General features: G+C 35.8%; 1 protein-coding gene across 1 annotated transcript in view; it reads right to left on the bottom strand.

Annotated features, from left to right (window-relative positions):
* LOC131435405 (uncharacterized) overlaps window positions 1-16,849 on the bottom strand; it is a 217,346-nt gene that overhangs the window by 87,197 nt on the left and 113,300 nt on the right. The window contains exons 3-5 of the mRNA XM_058603248.1: window positions 10,392-11,098; window positions 3,009-3,113; window positions 2,750-2,848 (exon numbers count right to left, since the gene is read on the bottom strand). Coding sequence (XP_058459231.1) covers window positions 2,750-2,848; window positions 3,009-3,113; window positions 10,392-10,821 — 634 coding nt within the window. The 5' untranslated portion in view covers window positions 10,822-11,098. The remainder of the gene's footprint in view (window positions 1-2,749; window positions 2,849-3,008; window positions 3,114-10,391; window positions 11,099-16,849) is intronic.

Below are 16,849 nucleotides of genomic sequence, written 5' to 3'. Positions count from 1 at the left end.
CGACCTCCTGTTGTTGCTCTAGGTGATTGCAGGAATGTAAAGATACATTGATTTAAACTGTATATTTGCCTCAACTCAGTAGTAGGCGGTGCTTGATTTCCCTCAACAGAGATGATGATGATGATGATGATGATCCACTTCTGATTAATGATCGTTTTCATATTTAAGCTACTGACGCTCAAGCGAGTTGTATGAAAAATGTTCCACTCAATATCGACAAGAACTATTCAATGGTTGATTGCAAAAGTAAATGTAGTTTCATGCAGCCTGTTGAGGCATCTATTGGAAATGATACGGTTGGGTAAATTATGCGTACTTCTAATGTTTGAGTGAATTTGCGATTAGTTCTCAATAAAGTCCGATTAAAAATCGATCGTTGGGATTTTTTTCCGATACGTAGCACTTTTGATAATCAAGGTGTGAAACTTTGTTCTACAATAAACATAAATATTAGGGTCTTCGAGACATTCAGGCTTGATTATCTGCCATAAAAGAGTTTTCGTTCCATTTCTTGAATACGACACCTGTTTGAACAAGAGAATCGTTCTTAGGTCATCGTCCAAGTACCATGAGCGCTGGTGGTTTTGGGAAATTTTCGATGGAAAATTTGAAAAATTTCTTATTCTGTGTAAAATTTAGAAAACTTTACAAAACTAACATTATTCCGTTTATAAATTAAATTAGCGTCGTTGCGAAATAATTTCATTTAGTACTTCCAAATCGACAAAATGCAACGAAATCGGTTATATGAAATTCGTTGATTTTCCATGACAAGCGTGGAAAGCCTGTCCAAAAATGTGTCTGAATGTAATCATTGCAGCCAGAAAAAGGTTCATTCGAGAAAAAATAATCATGTCATAGCATTATTTTTCCAAATAATTGTGAAAGATCACAAAAACATTCATTTTTCAGAGCTGTTTTTGATAACACTCGGAAAATCCTCCGAATTTTTCAGCCACTTTTGCCCTGCAGATAGATAAAAGTTTGTCAAAGGTCAAATTTCCATCGAAAAGTTCCTAAAACCACCCGCGCGCATGGTACTTGGATGATGGCCTTAAATATTTAGATTCAATCTATAAAATCTATTATTTTTTTCCCGTTCCCGTTGAATGACGTCATTAACCAAATTAATTGGAAAACATGAAAATTTAAACAATAAAAAAACCTTTTCCTAATCCACCTAGTGGTGTAATCATGCCTTTCTTTTGTCGTTGACTCAGTCTTATTAATGCGTGATTCACATCACATATTCGGTAACATTCTTGTATCAGTAATAATACATTTGAACTTTATTATTGTTCACCTCCTGAAATAATTGTACAATTATATCTCCGGAACCAGAAAGTAAACAATTTGATCTTCGAACTTGATCCACAATCCAGTACTAGTCTCGATTATTAAAATCGGTTCACGAGTTCAGGAGTTTTTATATCATTATGACACCGGAAGCGTAAGTGACAGCCATTTGAATTTGGAACCTGTTTAATGAACGAATAGTAGCTTCCAAACGAGCCTAAACTTGCCGATTCAAACATCGGAGCAAAAACGAGTGATTTGTCGTATACGTCACTCATACCAAGGCGTCTCCGGAGCCAGAAGTCATCGCAAATTGTTTTTCGATCTTGATCAATAATTCAACAGAAGCTTTCCAATGAGCCTAAGCTTGTTGAAATCGATGCTGCCATCTCCAAGAAAAGTAAGGGATAAGATAAAAGTGTGTTTTTCGGATACAACAATAGGCTTGTACCATAATATATCCAGAGCAAGAAGTGTCTTTCATTTGAACTTTGAACTTGATTTATGACGTTGCTCAAAAACGTGCCACAGCTTGTTGAAATCGGTTTAGCCATCTTCAGAAAATTTTAGCGTTACGAAAAAAATTGCTTATTATCAGTTACGTCACTTATACCATTATATCTACGGAACCAGAAGTGATAACTATTCAATCTGTGCACTTAATCAATGACTCAATAGTAGTATTCAAACGAGCCTAAGCTCATTGAAATCGGTTCAGTCATATTTGAGAAAATTCAGTGGTAAAAGTAAAGTAAATTTTGTCGTTTACGTCACTTATACCATTATATTTGCGAAACCAGAAGTTTTGATCTTTAAACTCGATCAATGGCTTAACAATAGCTTCAGACGAGCCTAAGTTTGCTGAAATCGGTTCAGCCATCTCCTAGAAAATTGAGCGGTAAGAAAAATCACATACATATTCCGATCTCGTTGAGCTGAGTCGAATGGTATATAATACTAGGGGTCTCAGGGGCTCCGATCAAAAGTTAGTTTTTCCAGCAAATACCTTTCTATGGCGAAAGTCAAAACGCTTCAAAGTTATGCTACGTTCACATTACATGACTAAAACATGCGCTATTATAATTACAAGTCAAATGTCTTGAAAATAGCCTTCAAGAATGAATTTACGTATGTATAATCGAAATCTACTATGCCATGTCAACAATGAGTGGATCTTGCTCTTCTTAATATATTTTGGTTATACAGCTCCAGTATCATGGCATATCTAAATTCCAATAGCTCTGAGGCTTGTCATAAATTTATAATCGGCTTGAGTCATTCTACTACTCCAATTTTAATTTTGTTCACATAGAAACTACATTGTGTTAAACTAAACCTGTCAATAAAGCTATAATCTTAGCATCTTCTAGGGTGGATTACCGATAAATTTTATTGATCGTAATCGAGTGGCAACCGTTCCATGATAGTTTATGGTGGCAGTCGGTTCACTTACCTCTCACATCGTCGACGCAGATGCCCAGATCTTCGCGGTATGTGGTCAAATGCGAGAGACACTGGCACTTGCACTGAGTTTCCAGGTTGGATGCCATGTCTGCAACAAATAGCAGTAATTAAAATCTCTTAATGTCTTGTCCGGGTGTGATAATGTTTATGTGTGCGTACGGTAAAAGGAACATCGGGAATGGATTGTGTCGCATGAAGCAAAGCTCTATAGTGAAGAAAATTAGTAGGAAAAGGTTCTGTTAATTTACCGATCTCTTTGATGTTGTTTTGTCCATCATTTCCAGTTCCTAAGGAAAGACTTGCCGTTCCACTTGACAAACCGACGCACGTATCTGTATCACATTTTTCATTTTCTGAAAGAGGAAGAAAACATAGATTATAGCTGTGGATGGTAATCTTACTACAATGTAATAGGAGTACACATTTGAAAATTTTAACGAGAATGGGATTCTACTAGACTAACAGATAATTTTCAATCGTATAATTCTGATCCTCGGTGTTGATTTTTTTCTTATCTAGATGTAATAAACTGGTACATAACAACATAGAAGCAGAATATGAAAACTGTAAAACATTGATAATTAACTCTGTAACTATTTATAATCGATTATCGTTTTCATCATCATTAACGGTCAGTAAATTATAATGTCACTTAATTTGTCATCTCGTGATTGGAGTTCCTCAGTTTCAAAGTTTGTGCTATGGCAGCCTGTACTCGGTAAAACCCTTCCCAGTTATCACCGTGAAACAATCACGAAATTTTGAGACACATCATGTAGTCTGAAGTCGTACAGAAGCGCGGAGTTCGACAACCGCTTGAAGATGACATGCTGGAATGTCCATCACTAGAAACAAAATACGACCCAGACCGCGACGAGATGCCTTCCGGCCATGGTTGACAAATTTCGGTGTAAAATTTAATGCTAATTACATTCCTTCGGTGGCCCTGATGATGTTTCGCTACTGAAAATTCGTGGCCTGTCGTCGGAGTGGGTTCGGCTCGGTTGTAGGTTGGACTTGTCAAAAATTAAATAAAAATGAACATTAAACAAGCGCGCAAGGTTTGACGATCAACAGCCGGAGTGATTTATTGCAACGATAAACTCTGCTCTAAATGCAAATTTTTGCGATGCCCGCTTCTCCAGTACCGGTCAGTAATGGTTCTTGTGATGTATGCTGACTTTGTACAGAGCCTCAGTTTGCTACTTGGTGTGTGGATTTTACTGAACTCGTCCGGCGTCTAGGTGATGAAAGAAAGACCGCTAAGATGCTACCAATTATGCCAATTTCCTGATAAGCAATATGCTGTCACTCATCAATCACGCAATCCATTTGCGCTTTTTACTGATAGTTTTTTTTTATTTAGAGTGAGTGAATCTTACCCAACTAACCAAAAGTTCGAATAAAAGGGACTGATTTGGTTTGAGCAGCTTACGAAGTTCATGAATAGAATTCTAACTTCATCGGAATCCAATTCTCGGTTCCGGTATTATAGAGTGAAAAGTGTTAAAAATATCAAACTGTCAATAAGGAAGGGACAAGACGATACAACAAGTAAAAAACTATGAGAAAAAGTGCTAAAAACTGTTTCAATATATTAATCGCGCTAGTTTATTTTAAAACTGATTGACATGTGCAACCCCGGTCCCCAATTTCCGATTTTGGAAGTACCGGAAACAGTGATCATTAACTTGAACGAAACGGAACTCATTTCGATTTCTCAAGAGTAATTAGACCGGATTGACGAATTATTAAATGGAAGGTTTTCGAAGGTTCCCTTAGTTTGCTCTAAATTAGAAAAAAAAATCCTACTTTCGGTTCCGGATTTATAAGGTTTACAAAATTTCAAGCCTTTGTTTGAAACGACGATGCAAAATACGTAAAAAATCGTTCAACCTTGTCCAACATATAGGCCTGATTAGTCATTCAAATTTACTTGGCTTTTCCTATACCGGAAATCAGTTGAAAATCAGGAATGAAACTCGCATCAATTTCTACACCTACTAAGACTAAATTACTTTTTGGTGAAATGTTGTGTTACAAAATATCTGTTTTGCATTAAAGGCCGACGTTTCGAAGGTCGATACCTGACGAAAAATATTTGTTGTCGTTTTGAGTAAACAATTTGTATGCAATTGTATAGTGTAAAAATTTAGACATGAATATTTTATAAATGCCCTGAATATTAAGGGATATTGCTTCTAAACGTCGACCTTTAACGCATAATAAATATTTTTAAAGGAACATTTGACCAAAAAACCATATTTCAATAAATTACAATGAAAGTGCACGTAGTGTCTTTATAAAAGTAAAGAGAAAATATGCTACTAGGTGGATCAAAACAGGTTAAACAGGTTAAACGATGACCTTTTGGTAATTCGTTACCACACAGAATAAGTATAGTTCGTGTTACCGGTGTTCACGATTGTTCATATTCAGCTAAGACAAGACCTGGCAACTGGGGGGGCTGCTTTTGTTCCAAAATGGACCAGTTTCTGATTGGCTGATTTTGATGTTGCTACCGTTGCTACCCGCACATTGTGAAAAGAAAAAACTTTTGCAGGGTACGCGAGCAATGATGCCAAGTATAAAGAAAATCAGAAAACAAACTTATAAAAAGGTATAATTTTAGCTCACCAATGAAAATGAAAATTTTCAGAGGATGTTTCACTATTTTTCAATCTCATTTGTAATAAATGTTTATAGTGGCAGCACCTTGTAATTAAATCAGCATCAAGCCGTTTTTCTTTCTAGTGAATTAAAGTGTAAGCAAAAAAGATTTGTTAAATTAGTGTAAACTTGAAAGTGTGTTTAGTTTTACGAGAAGAATGAACTGTTGTGTGCCACACTGTGGTCGCACTAAGCATTTCTCTCCAAACTTGACTTTAATAATACGCCAGCAATGGAATCGATTTTTAGTTCAACATGAGATACTTCGGGTTTTGTCATAAAGCTCAATTAATTGTTTTTAAGCATTAATATATTATACTAAAATGCATTCACCAAAACATTTTTCATGTTTATTTCGAATCAAAAACCGAGTCTAAAAATTTAAATTTAATAAATATTTTTTTCTTGGCCTAAAGTTATTAAAAAATCTGCAAATATGGCTACACTGTACCCGATACGTTGGTATTTATTCCACAGAGCGCAAATGACGAGAAGGATGATTCGGAAGGAAGAATAAGAAGCCAGTTGTCAGGTCTTGTCTTAGATATTCAGTGACAAATGAGTAAAAAATGTTAAAGGAGTATATTATTAGCTCCATTGGTTCAAAATATGCCGGTGAAAAAACTATGAACATAATCGTTGTTATCTGTTAATATGTTTAAAAAATCGATTATTCGAGTGAAGTGGCATAGTTTCGCAATTTACAATGAATGCTATATTGGTAAGCATTCTGATTAAAAGGTACACTGACGAATGTTTATAGCAGTGAATATTGCTTGCGATGAATGATCACAATACCAAAGTATAGTATGGCACACAATTTTGATTTCAGCTTCACCAAACTTTTCGTGTTTTTTTGGGATCCATAAGAAATGTGCAAAATTTAAGTTCGATCACTTTTCTCAGCGATGGTTTGACCGATTTCCACAAATTTAGATTCAAATGAAAGATCATCGGTCCCATACGGAATTCCTGTATTTCATCAGGATCCGACTTCCGGTTCCGGAGTTATAAGGTAAAGTGTGTTCAATATTGTACACCGTCGCTTAAACCGGCGAAACAAGAACCGTTAAACATTTTTTAAACTGGACTCATAACCGTTATTCCCAATCTTAGAGTCAAATGGAAGGTCTAATGGTCCTACCAAAAATACTGCATATTTTCGGACATAACAAAAATTAAAATCGCCATTTAGAATAAAAACTAGTGGAGTTTGTATGCCATGGTAATTGGTGATCGTGCGAACCGACTTCGATTATACCCGTTCTCGGGTTCCTGTGCTGGAAGTACATGTAATAGTGAACCGTTTCGTTTTCTAATGGATGGCCTAACCGATCAGAGAACTGTTTCATTCTTTATGATATACTAGTTGATGCACAAACAATCCCTTATTTTCTTTCAAAAATCGCAGAAATACATTTTGAATAGAATACCGCAATATTATATACGAGAAAGGCATCATAACACCACTAGGTGGATTAAAACTGTTTTTTTTTCTGAAGTAATAGCTCATGAATAACAGATCGGCTGAAAAGTCCGTATCGTTTCTATGAGAGGGCGCCACTAGAATTAAATCCATACCATTTTCAGTTAGTACCAACCTTCAAAAGATACGTGTATAAATTTGACAGCTGTCTGATTATTAGTTTGTGAGATATTGCATTTTGAGTGAAGCTACTTTTGTTATTGTGAAAAAAAAATGGAAAAAACGGAATTTCGTGTGTTGATGAAACACTACTTTTTGATGGAAAAAGTGCCGCCGATACCAAAAAATGGCTTGATGAGTGTTATCCAGACTCTGCACCGGGCGAAGCAACAATTCGTAAGTGGTTTGCAAAATTTCGTACTGGTCATATGAGCACCGAAGACGATGAACGCAGTGGACGTCCAAAAGAGGCTGTTACCGATGAAAACGTGAAAAAAAAAACACAAAATGATTTTCAATGACCGTAAAGTGAAGTTGATCGAGATAGCTGACACCCTAAAGATATCAAAGGAACGTGTTGGACATATTATTCACGAATATTTGGATATGAGAAAGCTTTGTGCAAAATGGGTGCCGCGTGAGCTCACAATCGATCAAAAACAACAACGAATTGATGATTCTGAGCAGTGTTTGGAGCTGTTATATCGAAATAAAACCGATTTTTTCGTCGATATATAACAATGGACGAAACATGGTTCCATCACTTCACTCCGGAGTCCAATCGACAGTCAGCTGAGTGGACTGCACGCGATGAACCGAACCCAAAGCGTGGAAAGACTCAACAATCGGCCGGTAAGGTTATGGCGTCTGTATTTTGGGATTCACATGGTATAATTTTCATCGACTACCTTTAAAAGGGAAAAACCATCAACAGTGACTATTATATAGCGTTATTAGAGCGTTTGAAGGACGAAATTTAAAAAAAACGGCCTCATTTGAAGAATAAAAAAGTTTCGTTTCATCAAGACAATGCACCGTGTCACAATGAAAACCATGCTGAAATTGAACGAATTGGGCTTCGAATTGCTCCCTCATCCACCGTATTCTCCAGATTTGCCCCCCAGTGACTTTTTCCTGTTCTTAGACCTGAAGAGAATGCTCGCTGGTAAAAAATTTAGAAGCAATGAAGAGGTAATCGCTGAAACTGAGGCCTATTTTGAGGCAAAGGACAAATCGTTCTACAAAAATGGTATCGAAAAGTTGGAAGATCGCTATAATCGCTGTATCGCCTCTGATGGCAATTATGTTGAATAATAAAAACGAATTTTGGCAAAAAAATGTGTGTTTCTATTAAACGATACGAACTTTTCAGCCGAACTGTTAACATGTAGTTTCACGCTTGCCACGTCCGAATGCAGATATCTTTGCGAAGGGAAGGATTGTAAGTTCGCTACATGTTGGTACAAGAAACTGTGAAATCTTCTGCATGCATCACATGCATCACAGGAAGGGGAAATATTCTAAGAATATTGTCATGTAGTTATAGCTCTCGGTAGCCGGCTACCGATAATGCTTTGAAATTTTATCGTGTTTTGTTTGATACGCACTTCAAAACATGAAATTTACTGGAACTACTTACTTTCCGAAATTCGTGTTATATATATATATATATATATATATATATATATATATATATATATATATATATATATATATATATATATATATATATATATATATATATATATATATATATATATATATCAGACTATTGCAATTACCGCGCACTCACTTTGCTGAACGCCGCCTACATGGTACTCAAATCCTTTGCCATCGTCTATCACCAATAGCTAAGGAATTCCTGGGGCCGCACCTAGCGAGATTTAACGGATCACATATTCGAAATGGGACAAGTACTCCAGAAGTGTCGTGAAAACAACGTATCGATCGAGAGCAACTATGCCAGATTATGCATGAATATGGTTTTCCGTATAAACTGACGCAATTTGTCAAAGTAACTATGGATAGAGCAAACCAAACAGTAACATGATCTAAGAGCTAAATAATTATGTTTTGTTTTGAAATTCTTTCACTCTTTCTGCCACACTACCGTGAAGTGATAATTTTATTCAACCGCAGCATCGATGACAAAGAACCGTGATCAACCAAACCAAACACCGGTAACATACATTTAGCGTTCTGGTTTCTACAACACGTTTGGATATACGTGCTCATGTGTGCCTGGTGCCGATGAATTCGGTTGAAAACGCAAATTTTCGTTCTCGCATTCTTCCAGTATACGAAATTGAACAAAGCACACTGTGAGCTTCGTTCGCAAAGGTGGTGGTGTTTTCTTCTTCCGTACCAGCACCTACCGATGCGTACCGGTTTTGCCACACTCATCGCCCTATAATTTCGGAACACGAATTCGGTATATTTTACGATAACGAGAGCGTTAATTTGAATCAAGGTTTGTGAAAATTGGTCTAACCGTTGCTGAGAAATCAAAGTGAGTTCTGTTTTCGGAGTTTTTCTTCGCTATTATCGGTGCTTTCGGAATCGGAAGCCGGAAGAACTAATAGTTCAAAGTAGGTTTATATATCTACCAACTGACAAGATATGCCAACTAAAACTGAATGTATCAGTAAGTTTTATAAAAATTTGCATTTTGCCATCATTTGTAAGAAAATACTCATGGAATTGAAAAGTTTTCACTTATCGCACTATAATACTGGAGCCGGAAGTCGGATCTGAATCTACTTTTTGAAGAATTTCAAGATCTTTTTATTTTGCATGCAGAATCGAGAGTCGGATAAATATAAAATTCAATAGAACAATTTGAGACCATAAGACCTTTTATTTGAATCTGAGTTTGTGAAAATTGGATCAGCCATCTCTGAGAAAATCAAGTGACATTTGTATAAACATAAAGACAAAGATATTTAGTGATCTCGACGAGATGAGTCAAATAGTATATGAGTCGGTTGGTAAGTCGGTTTTCCCAGTGATTGCATAGTCTTTTTATACATTCTGTACAATCATTTATCTTTCCCGTGGTTTATGAATGGTCCTTTCTGCACTCGCAATTTTACGTGTCCAACGCACACACCTCTATTAAAATAAATTAAATTTGTTAGGTTATGTTTATTTGATTTGGTTATTTGAATTTATCGTCGATTGAAAATGCCATGTAAATAACATTTTATGATTGACTATGAATAGATAGCTAGAATATTGTTAATACAATAGGGGCGTCACAGAAAGTGAATGAAAATTAAGCTAAGAAATTTTCATATTTTTATATTTATAACACAAGTTTTCATATTGTTGTGTTGTTACTACAATTACTAAAGTTACTTCGCATATAACGCATTAATCAAAGTTTGGGAAGTTCCGATTAAGAACTCCACTCGCTAGATACAGGTTACAGTTGAATACGTTTAACGGAATCAAAGTTTGACACAAAAACTATATCTGATTCCCTTGTGACAACCCGAAAATGAAAGAGAAAAATTATAATTGCATGATAACTCACCAAACGTATAAAACAGATCACCGCTGTGTTGCCGCGTTAGGTTGACAATTCGAGACGTATCGGCAACGCCGATTCGCGTGAGTCCTGTTCGTGCTCCGTAGCTTGAAACGGTTCCTTTAGCTACTGGCGTTGGAGCGGCTGCTCCATCGCAAAGGGTCACACCAGTGCCGCAGACGATCATCCCGATGGCTATTACTGCATTGGTCGTAAGGTACATCCAAGCCAAGGAATACCGCCTCCGTCGAAGCCATCGAGTCAACGGAGGTGAAAACCACGACAACTTCGTTCGAAAACATGGCGATGATAATTTTTGGGTGCGAGCTGCTTCAGGCTTTTGTGGGCCTCGATCTGAATCAGGCACTAATTGTGACTCTAATATATTATAATTGTTTTTCTTGAAGTGACGCGGCATGGACAAAGATTTCAGCATTTTTCTTGCCGCTCTTCATACGAGTGCGTGATTTGGCTTGTTCCACCCGGTAGAATTTTTATCAATGCGGACCTGATGCTGGTTTTGCTGGTGGTTGTAATCCAGAGGCGTTGCGGGCTCGGCAGGCATGGCTTGGAAGGTCTGGTCGTTGTACGAATCGGTTTGACCGTTTTTTGCGTTCACGTTTTACGTCTCTCATTTGGTGATTGGTGAGATCGAATTGTATTGGCCGAGTTTGGCTACATCTCACTTCAGTCGGCGAATCCCTGACTGCTGTCTGAAATTTTGAATAGAAAACGGGTAGAAGAAACACATGTTAAATGCATACAAAATTAACGTGTATGGAAGAAATGAACATAAATTATACATAAATAACGATTTAGATTGTTTGAACTGAATCCCCATTAGCTGATTAGCGCCAACAAGAATAGATTTGTTGGAACAAAAAATTTGCTATTCACAGGTTTTGGATAAAGACGTTGCGAGGAAATTGATTAATGATAGAGCGGTGGCTGAGATTAACAATACATGTGCTGCTTTGTCTTGAGGTACAAAGATATTCACACGCCGGTCAAAGTTGCCAACTCTGGCGCCGTCAGAATTAGTACTTAATTTGTTAGATCAACGCCGATCTCGTAGTCTTACTACAAATCATTCAACAACCATCGTTTTCGAAAATGATGCGAGTTCGGAATGCAAAAGCCGTCAATCATTAACATGTGCGCGTGTGAACAGAAGTTAACATTTCTTCTCAAATTGTTAACACCGATAATTACACTGGATGGTGCGAATGCTCGCCCATTTATATGCTTGTTATTTAAGTGCATCTTCGGTCGAATGATGTTGACTGTAATGATTCAATTTGGATGCTTTATGAGGCGCGATAAGCCTAAGGCAATTTCTTCCATTCTTCTCTTTATATCGAGATCCCAGCAGTAAATATTTTGCCGAAAATGTAATACTCACAGCTGTAAACGTTTAAGGGGAAGTGTTATGAGCATTAAAAATCAAACTTGTTTCATTTAATCAGTACAGATAGTAACTCTGACAGGTGATATATCTAACATTGTAGATGTTCATGAAAACAGTAAATCAATTGTAAAACACTGCCATTATTTCAACATTAGAATTAGAAGCAAACATTTTTGCTATTTTGCATATCTGTAAGCAATCAATGAAAATTGTTGGTTAGCTCCTAGGTTAACCTCAATGTGAATATGAATGAGATAACATCTAAACAGTAAATGATTAATTGATTAGCTCATTATCTGAACGAACTTGTTTTCATCATTTTTATTGGCTATAAATGGCACCTAGCGGTGTCAAACCAGATCTCGTACAACTGGTGCTCCATCAATGGGATGTCGTTGTATATCCCGTAAGAACAGCAATTTTCGGTGATATCAATTTTGTCTGCTCTGTGTGAAAAGCGTACTAACTATCCGAGTTGCAATCAATATTTACGATTCACTGTCAACATAAATGGTTCTCAAAATACAAGATAATTTCTTATTAAATTATTAAATGATCCACCACAACATACATGTTAAATTATAGGCTTCGAGGCATAACCACGAGTGATGTGCTCCAGTTTAAATTTTATGAGTTCTACAGAAACATGTTTTTGTTGATGCGCAAATTGATTCATTTCAAGATACACGTAATGTCTCAATATTTCTAACTTAATTTTATTTTTAAACATGGTTTTCGTAGACTAATGACTTCATATTTTAAAGGCCCATTTATCAGTGATTCAACTAACTGGACATGTTTTATAATTTACGATGGGTATTATAATGTTTGGAACAGAATTTTTAGGGTAAGGGCTCCCTATTTCATCTCATTTGTAAAAACGTCACCATAAAATCACCATAACTTTTTCATATTACTGCTTCATTCGCCTTGCTCCACGTTGAGAATTGATTCACATTACTTGAAAATTTAACTAATATTCATGAAACAGCTAAAAACACTTATTATGTGTTCACTACTCTGCTCCTAATCTCATCTCAATGGATTTTTATCCATTCTCTCGTTGGTCCTTTATTCATCCTATAAATTAGTAATGACGACAGCAATCAAAATAAAATATGCCACTATTACACCATTAGATTCAAAATGTCAGAATTCTTCTTAAAAACGGCCTAATGCCAACTATGAGACAACAAACGATATTTTTAAAACCAGTTTGAAATCATTTCAACGTTTAAAAAATTTTTGGTCGTTTCCGTTACCTTTCGCTTTAAATTTAAAATTTTATTGCAAAGCTAATTTGATGAAATTTTAATAAAACCAAAAACGGAATTGTTACTATTTAGGCATTAGACCTTCTTAAAACAAACTGCAGAACCAGAGATGCCATTTATGCAGATTTATCTAAATTGTATAGATTTTTGCGTTCGCATACTGATTTAAATCAATGTACAGATTTTATACAGATTTAAAAAATTTAATACAGATTCGTACAGGTTCATAAAAAGTGAGAAGTAAAAAATTAGACTTTTCTCTCTGAGTATCTATTAGTATTTGATTGCAGTGATTATTTAAAAGTTTATTAATCAACGGACAAATCACATGTTAAAGTGGAAATCTTTTATTCAGATAATGGATTATGATTAACATCATTTTATTAGTGAAGACAAATAGAGCAGATATAGACTTTCTATGCAAAGTAATACATATTTTCTATGAAAATATCTGGCATCTGTGTGCACAGCCGATGAGACACACACACTTCACAGCGTTATGTTGACGTATAGTGGAATGAAACCAGTGCTACTAGATTTGCCACAGTGGTTTTTTCAATAGTATTTAACACGCTCTTTCTGGTAATATTCGAAGCCGAAACAGTTTTATTGAAATATTAATATCAATAATATAATTAAACTAATGTAACGGATACCAAAAAACATACTTTTTGATGATAATTTGAAGAAGAAAAACAATTTTTCTTTTGTAACATTATGAGACAACTTGGCATCTTCGCGAAACCAAATGAGATGAAAACAATGCGCAATCAAGGGAACTAAGTGAAAAACTTTCATCTCATATTTTTGTAGACTTTTATTGCTTGTCGGGTAATTTTTGAAGTATTTAATCGTTAACTAAACAAGTGGTAAGTGAGCATTTCTAATTATGAAGTCATCCAGCATTCAATGGTAGTGTAATTGTGCGAAATAGTGATCATGTTTTGAGACGAATCGATTAGTAGATAATCAGAAACATGACGAACTGTAAATCTTGAGACGAAAATGTGTCCTAAATTGAAAAGTGAGTTTATTTTAAATGAAAAAACTCTTCTTAATCCACCTAGTGGTGTGATAATGCCTTTCTCTTCTTTTATAACAGTCTCATGAAAATATGTTTCATACTTTTATTGAATAATTTTGGATACTAATTTTAAAACCAATTGATTCAGATTGATTCGAGTAGTTCACAAAAGCATGCTTCAGTGTTTATGTCACACAGTCAGCATCATTTTTCCAAACTAGTGCTTGACATTTGCGTTGCCTATTTGTATGAGAACAGTGATGCTAATCTAAAAAACCTCTTCTTAATCCACCTAGTGGTGTGATAATGCCTTTCTCTTCTTTCATAACAGTCTCATGAAAATATGTTTCATACATTTATTAAATAATTTTAGACGCCAATTGATTCAGATTGATTCGAGTAGTTCACAAAAGCATGCTTCAGTGTTTATGTCACACAGTCAGCATCATTTTTTCAAACTAGTGCTTGACATTTGCGTTGCTTATTTGTATGAGAACAGTGATGCTAATCTAAAAAACCTCTTCTTAATCCACCTAGTGGTGTGATAATGCCTTTCTCTTCTTTCATAACAGTCTCATGAAAATATGTTTCATACATTTATTAAATAATTTTAGACGCCAATTGATTCAGATTGATTCGAGTAGTTCACAAAAGCATGCTTCAGTGTTTATGTCACACAGTCAGCATCATTTTTTCAAACTAGTGCTTGACATTTGCGTTGCTTATTTGTATGAGAACAGTGATACTAATCTAAAAAACCCTTCTTAGTCCACTTAGTGGAATTTTCATATATCTTTAAAAATCACCATAGGGGGGAGTACATGAAATTTTCGAAATCGAAAAAAAATTTTTGATGCCAAAAGGCTTAGAATTGCATGAAACGTCGAGATTTAGTGTCATCTCGAAAAAAAATTTTTTTGAAAAAGTCGACTTTTTGGGACTTAGAAAAAATATGAAAATTTTTCTAAGTCCCAGAAAGTTGATTTTTTCAAAAAAAAATTTTTTCGGGATAACACTAAATTTCGATGTTTTATGCAGTTTTAAGAGTTTTGGCATCAAAAAAAATTTTCGATTTTGGAAATTTCATGTACTCCCCCCTATGGTGCTTTTTCAAGATCGATAATTGTCAAACCTTTACCACCGGGCAGCACCCCTTAAGCATGTCCGATTTAGGTCAAATTTTGCATGAAGGCTTTTTTCGAGGTGCTTAAACTTTTGAGCACTAGAACTTTACGAAAATAGAGTTGATCCCAAAATTTTGGCACCCTTATATATACAAGAGCGGTAAAAATCAACGTGTTTTGTCGGTTACGTCACTTATACAATCATATTTCTGGAACCAAAAGTCACAACCATTTGATCTTCGAACTTGATCAATGGCACGACAGTAGCTTTCAAACGAGCCCAAGTTTGTTGAAATCGGATCAGCCATCTCTGAGAAAATTGAGCGCGTTCAAATACAACGCTTTTTGTCGGTTACGTCACTTATAGAATCATATCTCCGGAACCAAAAATCACAGCCATTTGATCTTCGAACTTGATCAATGGCCCGACAGTAGCTTTCAAACGAGCCCAAGTTTGTTAAAATCGGTTCAGCCATCTCTGAGAAAATTGAGCGCGTTCAAATACAACGCTTTTTGTCGGTTACGTCACTTATAGAATCATATCTCCTGAACCAAAAATCACAGCCATTTGATCTTCGAACTTGATCAATGGCCCGACAGTAGCTTTCAAACGAGCCCAAGTTTGTTCAAATCGGTTCAGCCATCTCTGAGAAAATTGAGCGCGTTCAAATATCTTCGAAAAGTGCACACACATACACACACACACACATACACACACACACACATACACACACACACACACACACAGACATTTTCCGATCTCGACGAACTGAGTCGAATGGTATATAACACTATGGGTCTCCGAGGCTCCGTTCGAAAGTCGGTTTTTCCAGCAATTCTAATACCTTTCTATAGAGAAAGGCAAAAACCCTTCTTAGTCCACTTAGTGGAATTTTCATATATCTTGAAAAATCACCATAGGAGGGAGTACATGAAATTTTCGAAATCGAAAAAAAATTTTTGATGCCAAAAGGCTTAGAATTGCATGAAACGTCGAGATTTAGTGTCATCTCGAAAAAAAATTTTTTTGAAAAAGTCGACTTTTTGGGACTTAGAAAAAATATGAAAATTTTTCTAAGTCCCAGAAAGTTGATTTTTTCAAAAAAAAATTTTTTCGGGATAACACTAAATTTCGATGTTTTATGCAGTTTTAAGAGTTTTGGCATCAAAAAAAATTTTTTATTTTGGAAATTTCATGTACTCCCCCCTATGGTGCTTTTTCAAGATCGATAATTGTCAAACCTTTACCACCGGGCAGCACCCCTTAAGCATGTCCGATTTAGGTCAAATTTTGCATGAAGGCTTTTTTCGAGGTGCTTAAACTTTTGAGCACTAGAACTTTACGAAAATAGAGTTGATCCCAAAATTTTGGCACCCTTATATATACAAGAGCGGTAAAAATCAACGTGTTTTGTCGGTTACGTCACTTATACAATCATATTTCTGGAACCAAAAGTCACAACCATTTGATCTTCGAACTTGATCAATGGCACGACAGTAGCTTTCAAACGAGCCCAAGTTTGTTGAAATCGGATCAGCCATCTCTGAGAAAATTGAGCGCGTTCAAATACAACGCTTTTTGTCGGTTACGTCACTTATAGAATCATATCTCCGGAACCAAAAATCACAGCCAT

Source organism: Malaya genurostris, chromosome 3 (genome assembly GCF_030247185.1).
Source record: "Malaya genurostris strain Urasoe2022 chromosome 3, Malgen_1.1, whole genome shotgun sequence".
Lineage (NCBI taxonomy): Eukaryota > Metazoa > Arthropoda > Insecta > Diptera > Culicidae > Malaya > Malaya genurostris.
Note: the sequence above shows the minus strand (reverse complement) of the source record. Positions and strands in the feature narration are given on the sequence as shown.